We start from the raw sequence: 15,830 nt of genomic DNA, 5'->3' as shown, positions 1-15,830 counted from the left end.
CCAAGGGGTAGGGGTAAGGGGTGAAAACATACCCCTATGAAATTGGACACCACTTGGTGACATCACCATACAGAATTGAGCACAAACCTCCAAGATGGCATCTCTGTCTGTTGATTGTGTGGGTTTGGACAACAGTGTGTGTTATATATTTTATAGTTATTTTAGGTTCACTTTGGTAGTGCAGAGTACTTATCTGTGTAGTACTTAGGTCTGTTTGCAATACAATGTGTATACCATGCATCATGTGTTACATATCATACATATACACCCTGTATACTGGTGTGTGTATCTGTTTCAGTTATCACCGTTTTGAATGTCATTGATGTTCACAAAAACATTTGTTGACAAAAATCTGTCAGGCAAAACGTTACATAAAATAATGTTACGAACCATTATCAACTAGTAGAACCATAACTAACATGTCGCACACAATAAAGGCTTCAAATGTGTAAAACTAAAAATACAACAAGACCACAACAACAAATTAACTACAGCTGTTCTGATATTCCAGACCAGTCTGGAGCCTTTGGCCAGTAACCCCCCCTCACATACATCAGTGTCCCGTATCAAAACCAACAACAACATACAAGTGCATGAACAATGAACAGGAATTAATTACAGATATACAAATAATACACTAGCTACCAATGCAAATGAATGGGTACAACATGAACAATGAATTGGAAACGTCTGCTCGTTTTCAGCCCCAAACTGGACCAGCTGCTGTGTCCCCTGTGTGATACAGGGCGGATATGTTAGGCACGTAGCGATGTATCATAGACCGTTAATATATATCTAGCTATACAATCTATGCGATGTATACAGTCTATTCAAGGCAAATATGTGGGACTGTTGTGCAATCAACGTTAGCGTTAGCGATTAGCGTTAGCGATTAGCGTTCATTGCAGCTAGCGATTTTTAAAAAGTTTCAGTTAGGAACATGGTTGCAAGTACACATGTACAGGACTGCATAGACCACAAAACAAACTGTCGTAACTTTTTAATCAATTATTTAAGCCGAAAGTACTTACATTCATGAGTCTCTCTGGTCGACGGGCAGCCATTGATGCCTGTTTGGCATCAATGTTCTAGTGAGGTCGCATCCACACTAGGTTTCAAGGGCTATACAGCCCTCGGTCTATCCCCTACCCCTAGCTCGTAATACGTATTGGACCAGCACTAGGTCCCGCGTGAACGCGCAAAAGCTAGGGGAAGGGGTAAGGGGTAGGGGTAAGGGGAAGGAATGGGATTCAGCCTTAATCTATTAAAAAACTCTGGTAAATGTGAAACACCACATTGGTGGCCTTGATAAACACGTTTTTGTCATTTTCCATGACAAAGACCAGAGTAAAGACATACATCATTAAAGAATCAAGTTGCACACCTGTTAATCCTCGTCATTTTTGACTGATATTTTATCCTCAGTTTGTAACATTTCCTAAATGCCTGGGCTGAAAACATCCCTTCTGTCTGTGTGTGTGCTTCTGAGAAACTAGAGCTAGGTTTATGGTTGCCGTGGTGTTCCCGGCCTGCATCAAGGTGCGCTAGCCATGAAATGGCAACACCGCATTTGTCGTTTCCAACGCAAAGGCGCCGCAAGTTGTTGCTGTGCACCTCTGAATTTTTGTAACTCGGTGCACGCTGTGCTTCACTTTTCAACATGGTCAAGTGGGTACACTGGCCGAGCAGGTTCCCCTCTATAAACATCTGTATGATTCTTCATGTTCAGAGTATAGGGAGTCAAATTGCCTTAAATACCGGTATGTGTAAAAGAGACCACACTGGGAAAAGAAGAAGCATTTTGCTGGAGAGTATGGAAAACCATTAGAGATGGCTTTGTCAGAGCTAAAAGAAATCGCCCCTTCTAGAAATGTTCAGAACATTAAGAGGCATTTCCACTTCCAAGCGACAGTAACGTTAATAATTACACAAATGCAAAGTTTGGGGGTACGTCACCATGTTACCATAATGGGTTTACAGTGTTTTCTTTAGGACTTCTTTTAGCAGTCGGGGCAGGTCTGTCTGAACAACAATGAATTTTACAAGAAATTCTTTACAGGGAAACCAAAACCCAAATGACTACAGTACATCTATAGACTATTACCAATTTATGTTATACTACACTGACTCACTTACCGTTTCAATGTTTCCAGATGTTTGATATCACGACGATGAGCTGACAGAAATGACAAGTTGAACGTTGTCCAATTAGAACGGACCCACCGCGGGGACGTTTTTGGTGGAGCGGAGCTGTTTGTTTAATAGTCGACTCGGAAGAAAGAGAAAGTATGTGGAGTTAAACTGGACGGGCCCAATTACCTCTGAATAGTTCTACTTGTTAAATTGCAATGTGAGCAGCAGCCAGCTATATCGGCAAAATAATTAAAAAATGCAACCGCGACTACATTGTACATCTGCCCTACTTCTGATACCGGGGCGGCACAAAAGGTTGCCATGGCAGCCCCCCCCTTCAAAATTAAAAAAACGGAAACACTGGCTTACCACTGTTGCCAGGCAGCCTGCTTACTTTTTCCTCCACTCTCTTCTTCTTCTCTACTACCTCTTGCTTATTCACAGATTATTTTGTTTGTATGCCCCCTGGCGTTTCGGAGAATAATGCAACAAACAATGCGTTGAGCATTAACTTCTCTGTGCTTGCTCGTAGCGTGAGCACCATCTATGGAGCCCCGCGCCACGGTGTTAAGCGTGGGTATTACCGAGGCTTTTGGGCAAACCAAGACCCAAATTTTCTTCAAACACACAAGTGTTGTGAGTGTGTGTCATTGCATTTTTCTGCTGACCGTGTGTGCATTTACTTGTTCACCTTAAAGCACTGGTTTATGTGTCTCTTTGTGGTGTCTAGCTAAGTGTATGGGTTGTAATTGTGCATGCTAGTTTTGGGCTTCTCCTTCTATAAAAGTTACATTGAACACATCAACACAAGACCACATCCCAGCAGCCAGGCTGCAACCGGACAGTCTGCTTTTGTTCTATATCTCCATGCACGCACTTTTAGACTCACACTGGATTTCATATAGGGGGGCAGAGACGGAGGAGAGCAAAAGCCAGGGTGCAGAAGTAAAAGTAATAACAGGTGTCATATTTAAGAATAGAGTTATACATTTAAGAACAGATATATATATATATATATATATATATATATATATATATATATATATATATACAGTGGCTTGCATAACTTTACACACCCATGCTAAAGTTGATTAAAAAGAGGAATAAACGCTTTTTTGGGGGATGTTAATTAAATGATAATTAAAAGATAATTAGGAAAATCCAACCTTTTAGGGACACCAATTTTCTTTGTGAATGAATAATTAAATTAATTATTGTATTCAATTTATTAATAAATAAATCTTCTTCCTTAAAGGCACATTTTTATTTTCAAAGGCCAGTTATTTCATGGATCCAGGATACTATGCAGCCTGATAAAGTTCCCTAATAACCCCAAATCATCACATACCCTTCATCATGCCGAGTGATTGGCATGGTGTTATTTCAGTTAGCTTAATAGCTGGTTTGACTTGCATTGAAGATGATCTATGGAAATTTCCCCAATCCTAGGTATGGTGAATTATATTATTATATATATATATATATATATATATATATATATACACCAAACACACACACACACACTCGAAGACAGAAACACACATGCACAGTGGGATACCATCATCAGCTTGTTGGTGTATAACTGGACAGGTGTGCCATCTGCTGCAGCGTGACCATTGAAGGTGAACTTGGATGAAGTGTTACTTCTTTCAGTCCTTCCCATTCACTGGGAAAAAACTTTATTCTTTTAGAATAAGGTAAGCTGACCTTACAATGTGCGTGAAATGTGCCTTATAGTTCTTTATGAAATAATTTAAGCTATAGGTTCTGAATTTAGGTAAATGATTTCAATTAATGTTTTTGTTGTAAAATATGCTGAACAAGCATGTCACTTTGATCAAGCCTGTCACTTGTTAGGTATAAATTCATCATTGAGTGTGTGTGTGATAATACAGCCATTGTATTGGTTGATAGATGCGTAAGTAATGGAAAGGGCCTGTCAAGTTACTCAGTCCGTGTTGACTCAGTGAGCTTTCAGTCAGTGTCTGGATTGTTCCCTATTGTCCCATAGACACTTCATAAAACACTGTGTGTGTGGATGGGGTGGTGACATTGGGTTGGAAAATGTCCCCTCAATAACTCTTTGATAGTATAGAGGGCTCTTGCACATACACAAGCACACATATGCACACACATATGCATGCAAAGGCTCAGACGCACACATGGTATATGTAATCTGGTGGTCATTATTGCAAACAAGGGAGTGTTGTGTTGCACTGACAAACAGTTTAGTCTCTCAAGTGTGTGTCTGGTTTAAATTATCACCTGTGTCTCCAGGACCAAAGGCCTCCTATTCTCTCTCCCTACAGGAAAAGGTGGTAACCACAGGCCCATTCACATACTAAAAAGCCAAACATAGTAGATATTTTTGACTGACTGTTTGGTTTCAAGTAAGTTAGGTTAGAACCTGTTCTCCATCATGCATCTCTTAATTATGCCACAGACTGCTGTCTTGTCTCTAACTTTGTTAGAGAAAAAACATCTTACTTTTGATATTGTGTTTTGGGGTGAATCCCCCCTTAGCAACCAACTTTTTATTTTTATTTTATTTTGTCACACTTTTTAAAGTCACTTTCATAAAAGGCTATCTTCCTATAGTGTCAAGGTCAAAGGTTGATGTTTTTTCTTCATCACTTTGATGTGTAGGCTGATTCCACCAGATCTTGTTTGCTGTGGCGGTATTACAGCTATTAGCAGTAATTTATATAATATGGTATTTTTGCAATGTAGAAAAGAGATTACTACAATTTATTCTTTAATGAAACATGTCACTTGTTGCCCTTGGGCTTAGACAGAAGAGAGAATGATACATTGCCACTCCTTGTGCACACTCATTCCTAAACTTCATTATGACTTATGTTGAAATAGCCTCAAAACGGTTGCTCCCACGTAAACCTATTGCATAAGGGCGAATTAACAGAAACACTAAAACTCTTCTGGTAAAAACTTTGTTAAAACAACAATCCAATTTTTGAAGGTTAAATTTGTTTTATTCCAGTATAGTGTTGAGACCTATGTAGATGATTGATGACTTGAATACCTCTGCCTTGTTGACAATGTAAAGAATTACACAATTGAAATTGAATCTGAATATGAGAGTCATGAAGACAAGTTAGGATGTGACTTTAGTCCCGCGTACAAGATGAACGTGACTCAGACCCAGTGATTCAGACCTTAGTTTGTTCAGTTGTTATTGCAGTGGAAATATGAACCTCTGTCCCTTTACCTGCAAATGATTAACCGTGACATGAGACTTTTTGCACGTTCTGACCATATGCCGATGTGACGCTGCGCCGTACTTCTGACCAGACAGTCAGAAGTCATTTGAAGTCAGTTTTCATTTGTTCAATACATGAGAAAAAAGTGCTTTTATGTTGATTTCATTACATAATCTTTTAATCAGGGTTTCAGTGTTTGTTGATTGTTTTAAGTGGCAGTTATCATTGCCACTGCTTCTTAGTTCTGCCATTCAGCAGACCCTAAATAAGGATGGTAATACCACTCTTGCACCATACAGCTCATTAGATAGACAAACAACAGACAACATACAACAACAGGATCACTAACCCTCCCCAATGGTGATGGTAGCATCTCTTACGTCTGGAATAGGGCATGTGGCCCGTCAACGCAAATTGCTTTTTTTTGTTTCAAATTTGGTAGAGCTTCTAGTAAATTCTTTCTATCGGTCTGTGGAATGTGTGTCAGAATGACCAGAATGGAAGATTAGAGAGAAAGTGGGGCACCAGAGCCCGGAAAAGAGCAAGAGTGGGGTCTAGGGTAATCTATTCTTTCTCTCGTTCTCCTGTTCTCTCTCTGTCTCTTTGTCTCGGTCATTATCTCTCTCTCTCTTGCTCTCTCTCTCTCTCTGGTCATCTTATGACACAATTAAATCCCCTCGTTCAGGGGTTTAATTGGTAATCTGGGCAGTAGACGTACAGCTGCTGGAGAGCTGTTACATGCTGTGTAGAACATTATGCAGGCACTGACTATCAGTGAATGACACCTGATATTTCCAGCTCTATTACAACAGCTGATGTTATTGTGTTTAAGCTTTGCAAGGTTACTTGTTGGTCTTGTCTTGAATGCAGATGAGGCTGAAATGTAATGGCACCGGTCGTTATGTTGTCTAAAAGTCCATTGGCCATATAATTAGCCTAAAATTAAATGCTTGTACATACCAGAGATTGTGTATTTTGCGTAAAACACACTATCAATCCATCTAAGATTCAAGAACTGACTGTGTCCCTAAACATGCAGCTCTGAAGACCCAGTAATAATCAGATGTTACCTGCTAAGGTATGTGGGAAAACATGTTCAATAACAGGGACTTTGGGACCATGCAGGGTTTTTATTATTAAGAATATGCTGCAATTTTTCAATATTGTTGCAAGTATTCTTCCAAGACAACAGTGTGAAACATTTCTCACTATTCAGTCAATGAAGATGGCATTTGCAAGGATGCGCCAAAAAGCTGTATTTCCATCAGGTACTTTCCCATGGGACATTCACCACTTCTCTTTGAGCATTTATTTCTGTCCCAACTTTGGCCGTTCATTGAACAGGCCGACTGCTTACTAGATTAACTCAGGCCCCATGCTAACATTATAGTACTACATTCACAGAGGGGAATGGGAGCAGAGGACTTAGCCAGTACAGAAAGAAACCAGAAAGAGAGAAAACTAAACTCAACACAGAAAGATTGGAGCACACAATAGAGAGCAACTAGATCAGAGAGAGAGAACAGCTTTAAAGAAGAAATCAAAGAAATACAGTAGAATAAAGGGGAGAGGGGGGGATGGAATTCCACAATGACCTACATTTGCATTTCAATTTCCAGCTGAAGCCAACGGGTGCAGTCCCAACATAGAGTACAGTAATAGTACAGTAAGCCAGTTAGCATAAATTAGCATATAAGTCTGTCTGGAGACTGTTAGCTTGGGATTTCTGTCGAGAGACCACCCTGATACTTTTCTCTTGTGCAGCATGTGAATTCTAGAGATCATACTACAATACATTATTCATCTGCTTAACAGTTTGTATACTATCCACTATACTATTCAGAAATGCCATGTTGTTTAATTTTTCGAACAAGAATATATTTTCTTTCTGCTAGACTGAAGAGTGTGACCCATAGTGTAGACATCAGCAGACCTCTGACATCTTCTGTGGTGATGCTCGGTGAGGCCTGTACTGGAGCCATCCTCTTTTAGTTCCTGTTCTGTTGTTGTCCTGCTCCACTGTCCCAGAACTCTGGTGCTGTAAAATATAAAGGGGAACATGATCATCCTCAGAAACCTTTTTTATCTGAAATTCTGACTGCACTGTAGGCCAAATGAACAATGCTTTAAGTCTTATTATCCATGCTGTACCCAAATGTCTAGTTTTATTAAACAGCCGTGGCCAAACATGTTTTACTATAATTATAGAATGGCAGCAGTCCAATAGTAGACACAAAAGCATCTAAAAGAGAATTTCTTTCTAAGCATTTGGATGAAGGCACCCCAAGAAATGCACAATGTATAATTGCCTATCATTGTGCCAGTAAGAGATCTCAGATGCAGAATATTGATAGTGATGATGTATTGGGTAAATCAAAATCGCTTTTTTTGTATAAAAAAAGAAGAAGGAATGAATGTGCAGCAAATGTGCAAGATGAGAAATAACTCACACATCCCACCACAAAGTGTGAGAGGAAAAAGGATGGTGGCATTTTGTAGACGAGAGCAATGCATTCTTGTTATCTTACTTAGTTCCCATCCATTGCTCTAGTATCCATTCATACCACAGTGCTGTGAGACAGAAATGGTGAAAGAGAAGGAGAATAACCAAGGCGGGATGTAGAGATACAGGAGCTCGGTAAGCATCCAAATGAGTAAGCAAGCGATGCAGAGAGCAACGGGTGCATTTGTCAGCTATCTTTTCTTGTTTGTCTGCGGCTTCGAGACATCGTTAGCATTCACACTGCAGAACCACACAGAGGTGACATACTGTCACTCTCAAATTACTCCTCTTTGTCAACCGTACTTTCTCTTGTGCCCTTTATATTGTCCCCTTTATCTCAACAATGGAAAATCAACATAAAATATATTTACCTTTTCCTATTTTCCTTTCTCTGCAACCCTCCTCGGCCACTCTTTATGACACATTTTCTCTACTTTGCAGTAAGCATTATGTCAACACTGTAAACATTTAGCTGGAACTCTGTACAGCATTCATTAGTATTCAGGCTGCAGCTCTACAGTGACACACTGACACACTTACTGTTAACAGCTTTTGGCTCGTTTATTTTCCCCAAGTTTATTTTTTGGGCTTTTTTCTTTTATTAGAAAGGATAGCTGAAGTCAGGAAGGGTGATGAGATGAAGCAAAGGGCCACAGGTCGGACTCAAACCTGGGCCACTGCGGTAAGGACTGCCTCTCAGTATATGGGGCACACAATCAACCATGTGTCCTACCAGGGCGCCCACCTCGGCTCTGTTTAGTGTACATCAGTCCAAGGTTATTTCTGTAAAAGCTCTACATTTCTAAATCAACTCTGTATACATCACTCTTACACGTACACCAATTTGTGATCTAATAGAATAGAGTGAAAAGTGCAGGAAGGTAGTGACAAAGAGACCAAGTGTGTTGGATGATGGAGAAAAAGGAATGGGATGATAATAGTAGAGGAAATCGGGAGGGAATAAGAAGAAACAAGATCAGGGCAGGAAAGGTAAGAAAATGGAAGCACACAAGGGGTAGAGAAGAGATTGGGAGAGATGTAGCCTTCAGTAGAGGAGAGCAATGTAAAGGAGAGAAGGGTAAGAGGAGTCTCATGCATTACTATTCAGGATGCATTTCACTGCATTGCAGTGGCACACTGACACACATTCACAACTACAGTTGACCATGAGTTATTTTAAAGAAAACAGATTCATAAATATCTTGCAGTCAGTATTTCAATCTGCTACATTGTTTGCTACAAGTTTTGTGTTTAACGTTGTCACTAAGCTACACATCCAGCGCTTAATTCACTATTTGTATAAAGACACTCAGACGTCAGCCTGCAGTTGTTTTGGTGCCTCGTTTGACTATGATGCAAACCATTGACAAACAGAATCATAGGTTCAAACCTGGCTAATGATCCACCCTCCTCTCTTATCTCTCCTGTCAGCTTTCAGTGAACATGGTGCTCTGTAGTAAGAGGAAGGGCTGTCAAAATGTAGTGAGTGGTTAAGAGTCCTCATTAGTGTATATGTAAATGCATGTTCATGGCCATAGGGTCAGGGCTGAGTTTGAAAATGTCATTATACTTGTACTTGTGCTGATGTTGCAAATTCAGTACTGGTTCTTTTGATGCCATTCTTTGGTTAATGTCAGCACATTTAAATCAATGTAGATGTTTTAGTTTCTGCATAACACTGGTATTTAGACTATATACATTAAATAAAACCAGATAATACTGATTGCTACAACACATATCTTACAATACAACTATGAAATGAACATTTCACCATAAAAGTGTCATGTTCATAAGGAGTAAAAAAAAAAATCAATTTATATAGCACTACACAACTCTACTTAAGATACGCACATTTCAACTAAAGTAAGTCTCAATACAAAAAACTTTTTTCCCCCCAACCGGGCACTTACAGAATTCTTACAGTATCAGTATCAGAACAATATAAAATATTCCTCATCATTTTATTCTCCCTCCCACTCCTCTTTCAACACCTCTGCTCATCTTCTCCTCTCCCCTCTGTCCTTATTTCCCTTATTCTGTCTTTGGATGACAGCTGTTAGGAGCTGTAGTCAGACAGTCCCGAGTTTTTGTGTGTCAGCATTGGTCACACTGCAGCAGGTGCGTGTGTGTTTGCTCCCCCACACGTTTGCATGCATTTGTGCCCGTTGAGGCTGGATTTGCTGTGTGTGTGTGTGTGTGTGTGTGTGTGTGTGTGTGTGTGTGTGTGTGTGTGTGTGTGTTTGTGTGGTGTGTGTGTGTGGACAGGGCAAGCTGACTTTCTGTCAGCAGCTATTGATGAATGAAGAGGTGAGCTTGGTTCCCAAGGAAGAGAACTATTAGAGCAGACTATTATGAGCCCTTGAGCTTGGACACCAAGCAGATTCCTATCCCCACACATCCTAACCCCTTAACCCAGTATGAACTGTATATAGATTTGTTTATTGAGAATTTATTGATCAGATGTTTTGACTCATTCCCCCCTACTTCTATTCCCTTTGTATCCCCAGCTCCCTCAAGTCCCAGGTTCATTAAAACTAATTTGTCACTGAGCTTAGGCCTATCGTTTATTAAAACATGTAATTGTAGACTTACAGTAGCCTACCAGACTGACAGAGCAGAAATATAAATCAATGAATGAAATCCTAGCTGTTCTGTACTATGTGGGTGGCTCCATCTGGGCATACCAGATGTGTGTGTGTGTGTGTGTGTGTGTGTGTGTGTGTGTGTGTGTGTGTGTGTGTTGTGTGTGTGTGTGTGTGTGTGTGTGTGTGTGTGTGTGTGTGTGTGTGTGCATGTGTTATATTTGAAGAAAAGAAATAAGATGTTATGATACATTAATATTTCCTAGGTCTAGCTATGTGCTAACATTTTGCTAATAAAGTACTGGTATATTGAGATCTGAATGCCAGTAAAAGCATATGGTGAGAATCATAAAGTGTCATATTGCTGGTGTCATAATGCTTCCTGCTGCATTGATGCCATTATTATTGATAGTCTCAGATTGCATTGAATCATATCACGTTCTTATTAGGGGTGGGGGGAAAAATCGATACAGCATAGTATCGTAATATTTTCAGTGGTAATACTGTATCGATACACAGGCTAGTATCGATCTTTTATTATATATGTGTTGATCAGTTTGTCCGCTTGACAATCCCATTTTTCATCAATAAAATTGAAGTGATATGAACAAACAGAGAAATGTATCTTTTTAGATAAAACATATGTTGACAAACGTTCCTTTTGGGGACATTTGAAATTGGGAAAAATTTGAAGTTGGAAAAATGGTTATAAATTGCAGTATATTGCAATATGTTTAAAATCGCAATAATATTGTATTGTAGCATAAGTATCGTGATGATATTTTATTGGGAGGCATCTGGTGATTCCCAGCCCTAGTTGTCATAGCAACCAGAACTGTACTCATTTTGTATATAAAAAAAAGAAGATAAAGGAAGGAACTTTGTCCTTCCACCTTTTATTAATTTCTGCGAAGAGGATGAGTTGCATGGCCTGCTGCCTTTGGGGAAAATTGTGTAGCAAGCTTATTTAGCAAGAGAGTTAATTGCAACCCCAAAAATAAACCGATCTCGCTCACACAGGAGGTCTTTACTATAGAGGCTATACATAATGAGAACTAATAAAGAACACTTTTTGCAGTATGCTTTGAATACATACGTCTTAATCTACTTTCCTTCCAAAGTCCTTTTTCTGCTTCCTTACAAAATGCAAAAACACACATGCAGACACACACTCTGTGCAAGCACAGTGTGACATTCCAAGGAACAGTCTGGAAGGGGGTTGAGGACAGAGACAGACTTGGCAGCTCAACATCAAATAGCCATACTATCTCTCTCACGCACACACCCACATACAGACAGAAAAATATCACCTCTGTCACAAATGTCCTTGTAGACTACTGAGACCCAAGTTCCCACAGAATGTTGAAATATCACAGACCAATAGACAAAGCTTTGTTAGGGATATATATGAAAAGTAGTGGTTTCCTAGTATTACTAACTGACTTATGTGAATTAATTTACAGCTGCAAGACAATCCATTAACTTTTAAACTGTATTCTTTCTGCTCAGGGACATTGTTGATTGGCTAGGGCTGGGTGTATCATGCAAAAGACAAAACACTGAAACGTCCAAAAATTCTGTGGCCAAATTTGCTCTTTTTTTTCCAAAGTAGTTGAGCACAGTTGGTACACGGATACACCAAAGAGTCAAGCTCGTAGTGTATAATGTGTGTGTTTTCAACTGGTAAAGTGTTAGTGATGCAGGGATAATTACAAGCCTCCGAAACAACCATGTCACACAGCAGCTATTTCTACTGACAGCCAGCTATGCCACTAGACAGACACACACAGACAGACACACAAAGAGCAGTGGTTTGAAGCATGTGTGTGCGCACGTGCATGCGTGTGTGTGTGTGTGTGACAACTGGAGCTGCCAATCGCGCTATTTCTATCCAGGGGTCACTTAGTGCTAGACAGAGTAGACGATGTGTGTTAGCAGCCACTTTATCCTGAGAGCAGCAGAACAACTTTCCACAAACAGGGCAGATTGCACCCTAATCCATAACACTTCCTCTTCTCTCTATCTATCTCTCTATCTATCTATCTATCTATCTATCTATCTATCTATCTATCTATCTATCTATCTATCTATCTATCTATCTATCTATCTATCTATCTATCTATCTATCTATCTATCTCTCTATCTATCTATCTATATAATTTGATATTTATTAAGAATATTTTTCACAATATGGCAAAAAAACAAATTCAAATATAAGATAATCATAAAATGTAATACAAATCTTACAAATTTTTTTTTTTACACCATTAGAAGATGCTAACAAAAATATTGAATGAGTCCTACTATCCCACCCTGCTTTGCCGAGCATCATATTGGACTGTACAGTATGTGTAAGCTCAGTTCCCAAGGAGTATGACATGTCATCGACTTTATACGTGGAAGAAAACAAAAGGGCCCTTACTTCCCAACACTATTGGAGCCCAAGTCAGAGTGTAGCAGGGCCACACACACACACACACATACACACACACATACACTGTTTCCACAGTAACCGGCAGTCATGACAGAGGCCACATTGACTGGCTACCTACTGTGAGAGGGAGACGCGCAAGTCTCTTTCACACGGAGTATTTAGTATTGCTGAATTATTTAAATTCAACCAAAGACTCATTCTCATTATTATCATCTTGCTACGGTGTAAACTGTTTTATTTACTAGGCTCGATTATCTGGAATGTCTGCCTGTTTATGCTCATGGCATGGGAGGAGTTCGGTTGTCATACCCACGCCTTGAGCAATGCTAACGTCTGCAGACAAATTTCTACTTCTTTCAAATAAGACCCCTTGAAAGAAAATGTGGAACTCTATTCAAATGGAAATGGTGGTATTTCAATAATCTCACAAAATCGTAGTGTAATGTAAGATAGAGTTTAATCTTTGACTTTAAACTGAAACCAACTCTACTCTTGGCAACAAGGGCTACAACTCTACAGTAACGTCCTGCTGAAAAACAGTCACCAGCACTAAATCCCACTTTTTTCCCCCTTTGGCTGTGTGGCCTCCTTGTGGCACTATAGCATCTATCAGCCACACCCTCTAGACTAACAAGCAGTCCTAGTTAGGGTGAGATGGGCAGATGGATGGATTGATGGATAGGACGACTAAACAAGCCAACGAAGGAATGAATGAGAATTCTGGTGTTGTATTACAGAAAGGTCTTTTATGGCATGTAGTAGCCACACCCTCTGCAATAACAAGCATGCACAGTGAAAGAGGAAAGGATGAATGAATGGATAAAGGGAAAACATTGAGGTCATAATGGGCTCAACGGGGTTGACATTAAATTATGTATTGGTGAAAGTTGCTATTTGCCATGTAGAATAGTTTAATTCACTGCCACGCTGAATCTCTCCGTATTACAGTTGGTCTCTGCTTTGCCCTTCTTTTACAGAGCAGTCAAAAGCACAGTCAGCTAATTCTGGTCTTTTAGAAGAGCAGGACAGATGCGGATTGTCTGAAAACCAGTTCTTAGACAAACTGTTCATAATCACACAGCGACTGAGACTAAAAACGTCAGCAGCTATTCCACAGGTTTAGTTAGAGTAGAGACGAGATATTTTGTCACTGATGCATGCTGGAACAGTTCGGTAGCTTAGTGAAAGAAGCAGAAAGATTTAACACAAAACACATTTTGCAACATTGACACCAAATATCTATGGCACTTGTTTTAATTTTAGGGATCCCAAAAAAACACTTTATCCACTCAACATTGCTTCACACATGTTCCTGTGGAATGTAAACATGAGTAATTCAGAACATATGCTCCAACCTTTGGGCCCATCTTTCCCCACTTCGGCTGAGTCTGAGATAAACAGTTCACAGAGGGTGGAAGAAAAAGACCAATATATGACAGTGAGAGTCTGAAATACAGCTCACATTTTACAATAGTACTTGTGCACACATTTTCACAAACATGTTGTTTTTACTCCCATAACTTTGCCTCGTCCATATCACATTACATTCATTAATATTTTCAAACAATTTGAAAGTTTGTCTCAATTTACACATTTCCTTCCGTTCTGTAAGGAGTTCCTGTAAAGTAGATTGCATGCCGCCCCAATCACCAGTGCGTGTAGTAGGCCAAATCAGCAGCCGAGCTAAAGACAAGTTTGTGTGTCTGTGTGTGTTGTCAATATGAGTATGAGTGGCTGTGAGTGAGTGACAGCTGTGTGTGTGTGTCTGTGTGTGTCTGTGTCTGTGTGTTTGTGTGTGTCTGTGTCTCTGCATGAAGCAGGGACTGTGCTGACAGCAGAATGGCTCACTCTGTTGGAGGGGAATCACACTTCACATTAGCTCATCATACCAAACTGTCTCTAAAACACACACACACACACACACACACACACACACACACACACACACGCACACGCACACGCATAGTGCTTCAACCCCACGGAGAAACCAACTAGTCATACTGAGCAGCCAGACAATAGCTCTGTCAATCAACGTCAAGTCCCTGCTTGGCTGTCCAGCCTGAGGCCTTCCAGTTGACAGCTAGTTATCCTGTTTGAAGAAAACTGGACACAAACACATTTACAAGTAGTAGAGAGAGTGGGGTCACTGAGTGCTTGTTACAGATTGTTTAATTTAGAAAGTCCAGCCATAGTTGTTTTTTTTTTCAGCAGCAAAGTCACTCTCACTCTAATATGAATTAGTTGACTATTGTATATTTTACTTTAATGCAAATACCAAACCGCTTCAGTTTTAACCCAGCTAGCTCATGTAAATACTATTTTTTTTTTTTTGTGTGTCTTTCAGGTGGGACCAAGGAAATTGGATCAGCGTTGACCAGAATGTGTATGAGACATCGCGGCATAGAGGCTAAACTCAAACAGTTTTCTACGTAAGCAACATTACACGTAGTGCATTTGTGTGCTGTTTTACCTTGGCTTGTCTTTGTCTCTCCTCAACCACAATACTATTGAAATTTACCAACAGACAGGATCTGATATAAAATATCCCTTCTGCAATTCCGGTGGATGATCGGCTGGGATGTAAGAGGGGTTGGGTGGGAGATGTGATTTAATTGGGGTTACTTGGTGAATAAGCCCCATCTGTGTGGTTTTACTAAGCTAAAAGAGGAATATTCCTATAAACTTCCCCACTAAAACCCTGCCACCTGCTTATAATGTGATTTTCCAGTGTTCTAATTGGGTTAAAGAAAAAAAAAAACCTTTTTCTCTAACAGTGCAACTCCAATAAAGTGGTCTGCATTCAAATTTTTATCTGAGCGTATCCTCCATGTCTTGACATTTTGTGTGCGTGGGTGAGAATGCCTCTTGTCATGGAATGCTGGGAAAGAGACGATTGTCTGGCAACACAAGCATCTATAATGTTTCAGTGTAGTCACACACACACACACACACACACACAC

General features: G+C 39.9%; 2 protein-coding genes across 9 annotated transcripts in view; both read left to right on the top strand.

Moving 5' to 3' along the window:
• Positions 1-15,830, top strand: part of mal2 (mal, T cell differentiation protein 2) — an 871,414-nt gene that overhangs the window by 28,131 nt on the left and 827,453 nt on the right. The gene's annotated exons all lie outside the window — the stretch shown is intronic.
• LOC116690844 (protein MTSS 1) overlaps positions 1-15,830 on the top strand; it is a 60,562-nt gene that overhangs the window by 19,464 nt on the left and 25,268 nt on the right. For all 8 annotated transcript variants that reach the window (XM_032518039.1, XM_032518042.1, XM_032518036.1 and 5 more), the window contains exon 4: positions 15,215-15,299. In XM_032518039.1, coding sequence (XP_032373930.1) covers positions 15,215-15,299 — 85 coding nt within the window. The remainder of the gene's footprint in view (positions 1-15,214; positions 15,300-15,830) is intronic.

Source organism: Etheostoma spectabile, chromosome 6 (assembly GCF_008692095.1).
Source record: "Etheostoma spectabile isolate EspeVRDwgs_2016 chromosome 6, UIUC_Espe_1.0, whole genome shotgun sequence".
In the NCBI taxonomy this organism is placed as follows: Eukaryota; Metazoa; Chordata; class Actinopteri; order Perciformes; family Percidae; genus Etheostoma; species Etheostoma spectabile.
This window is presented reverse-complemented; position numbering and strand designations above follow the sequence as displayed.